The 2,688-nt window shown below is 39.1% G+C and overlaps 1 protein-coding gene across 1 annotated transcript; it reads right to left on the reverse strand.

Moving 5' to 3' along the window:
* Positions 1–1,105: 1,105 nt before the first annotated feature.
* On the reverse strand, positions 1,106–2,050 carry LOC308704502 (putative inhibitor of apoptosis; the record flags this gene model as incomplete). The annotated part of the gene is made up of 1 exon (XM_081388872.1): positions 1,106–2,050. The coding sequence occupies one exon, from the start codon at positions 2,048–2,050 to the stop codon at positions 1,106–1,108; it is 945 nt and encodes a 314-aa protein (XP_081244998.1).
* Positions 2,051–2,688: the final 638 nt, after the last annotated feature.

Genomic DNA, 2,688 nt, shown 5'->3' on the forward strand with positions numbered 1-2,688 from the left:
AACATCGACGTAAAAGATGAGTATGGCTGTTTTTCTGTTACCTATTACGCTATAACTCGTTTAACTATTACACGGTTAAGCTAATGAATTACGGTTGATACGTGGTATTTTTACGTGAATTGATTCATTTTTTTATTCCGTCCACACTTTGACACCATTGTTTTATTCGGCAGAATGCCGAAATGTTTTAACATAACGTCAATTTCAATGGTTAGATAAATCATCTAACTATTATATGTGAAACATAGGATTCACACATTGGATTCTTGTTTATATTGAACATTGTTATTGAACCGTTTTTCAATATTATTGAAAATAATTGTTAAATAAAAGGGCTATTGTTCTTGGCCTCATCAAAGTTCACATAGTTTTCACCGTACCGACTCTGAAACAAGACTTTGTTTAAAAGATTTTGTTTGCATTTCTTCTGAAACACCCTGTTTTGAAATTGTTTAACACCACTAGCGTAACACTTATCGTATTGCCGGTTGCGATTGTAATGTTTTTTCTTTACACTTTCCCCAGGATATCATATTTGTTCATACACGACGGTATTCACATGAATTGGCTTGATTTGAGTCTTGATTTGATACGAGAGACATTTATTATATTATACTGTAAATAGCGCTAGAATGTATGTTTTAATATTTTAATTATATCTCTGGTTCTATGTTTTTAAAGACTCTTTCTATAAGAGACCCTCAAAATCTGTGCATACAACAACATCACTTTTGTTTGAAAAACTCAGCGGGTGCTATTGAAGCTCGTTGGTATAACGACGTATTATATATATATATATAGTCGAGGTATAACGACTGGTATAACACCCCTGAATTCGGTAATGATATCACATTTTAATTTCAAATAACATCTTGTTGGTCTATGAACTTAAAGCCTGCGCAAAATTATTCTTAAAAAACATTAACTTAAAGCATGCACATCCTAACTACTTTCTAAACTACTCTTTAAATTTTCTAAACTTTCTTAGAATTTTCTAATTCTAAATGTTTGTAAATCCAAAAACTGTTATCACTGGATCGAGTGAAAATAATAAACTTCTCCTTTGTTTTTATGCATCAAGTTAAATCCAAATGATAGGAAAACTTTATGATAGGAAAGTACGGACGGCGTCTTTGACCAATCCTCTACATATGGGGCACTTGCGCAGAGAAGGCGCACATTCTTTGCACACAACTAGGTGACCACAGGGGATGAAGACAATGTTCACTTCCTTATCCATGCAAACTTTGCATGTGCGCTCCTCTTCAAGTCTTCTTAACTGTTCCTCCATAGACAAGTCTGAAAGATCTTGACTCGGGGATGCAGCTTCATTTGTCTGGGCCGTCAGGCCACACTCAAATTCCATCTCTAAAGCAGACTCCACCACCGCATCTTCTGAACGGTCTTCTCCAGGACCCACAGCTGGATCAACACATTCTCTCGTGTCTCCATGAGTCAATAGCCGCTCAAATAGTCTTGGAAATCTTGCTTGAATCTGATGAACAAACTCTTGGCCCTTTTCTTGCAGCAGGTATTCACATCTTGGAAACCACTTGGCATGTTCTACCCATGGATCATCACCAGACTCCCAACATCTGAGTCCACCATCGCAAGAAAAGCACTTCACGTCATCATTACGACCAACATAGTAAAAACCAGCCTTAGCCAATTGGTCTGGTCGAACAGTTATTCTTGAGGGCCAGTAGACAAATGTGAGCGACCTTTCTTCACACCGTTGCATTGCCGATACATTGAAAAGGCTAGATAAAGGTACATTATCTGCACGGTCACCTCGAACGAAGGGGCAGTTGGGGTAATGCCTCTGGTGCTCTGATACTACACGATCTCCCGGTTCCCAGTTGCTAAGCTGGCCTCCACAACTGAAACAAGACACTCTGTCGCCCTGGCCAAGGTAGTAGAAACCAGCTTTGGCAAGCTCGGCCGGACTTACTGGTGCAAGAGTCCAATTCTGAAAGGTGTCAAGGCGTTCCTGTTCCCGACGCATGCCAGGATTGTGACAAGCCGGAGGTTGCTGGTGAGACATATCCATGTTTAAGTAAACTCCTCCGTTTGGCCTGAAACGGATGCCGTGGTGGTGGAAAGCTCTCAGTTGCGAAGCGGGGAAAAGGGTGAAGACATAAAAATGTGACCACAGGGCGTGTCCACTCAAGCCCTTCTCTCTGCCGGACTAGTGTCTAGTCATCCATGGCAGAACACATCATCTTATTAAAAAATGTAATGAGAACAAGAACAACACCACAAAATGTCCTTTCTTCTGTTCTGGGCAAAATAGTTGTATCATTTGATATGATACAACTGTATTGCCGCCTCGGGAATATGGTAATTAGAAAACAAATACTGAAATATTCTAAATATTATTAGCTCAGACATTTTTTTACCAGAATTTTATTTCAACATTATACTTTCATACATTGAAGTAAAACGACAATAACGACATTTACAGATGGTCTAACCAGAATAGAAAATCTCTGCATGCTATCATGTTTTGCTCCAGGCTATAGTTGACCAGACTTTCAACTAATTCACCAACGTCAGTTTTTGCATTTTTTGACACCAGTGACACACAGAGATCCGTTACGAATGTCCATATAGCGAGTATTTCAATGATTTCGAATTCGGCACTACATTCACGCAACACATCCAAAACTTTTCTGAGGATTATGCCGT

Source organism: Scardinius erythrophthalmus (genome assembly GCF_964197995.2).
Source record: "Scardinius erythrophthalmus genome assembly, chromosome: 16".
Classification (NCBI taxonomy): Eukaryota; Metazoa; Chordata; class Actinopteri; order Cypriniformes; family Leuciscidae; genus Scardinius; species Scardinius erythrophthalmus.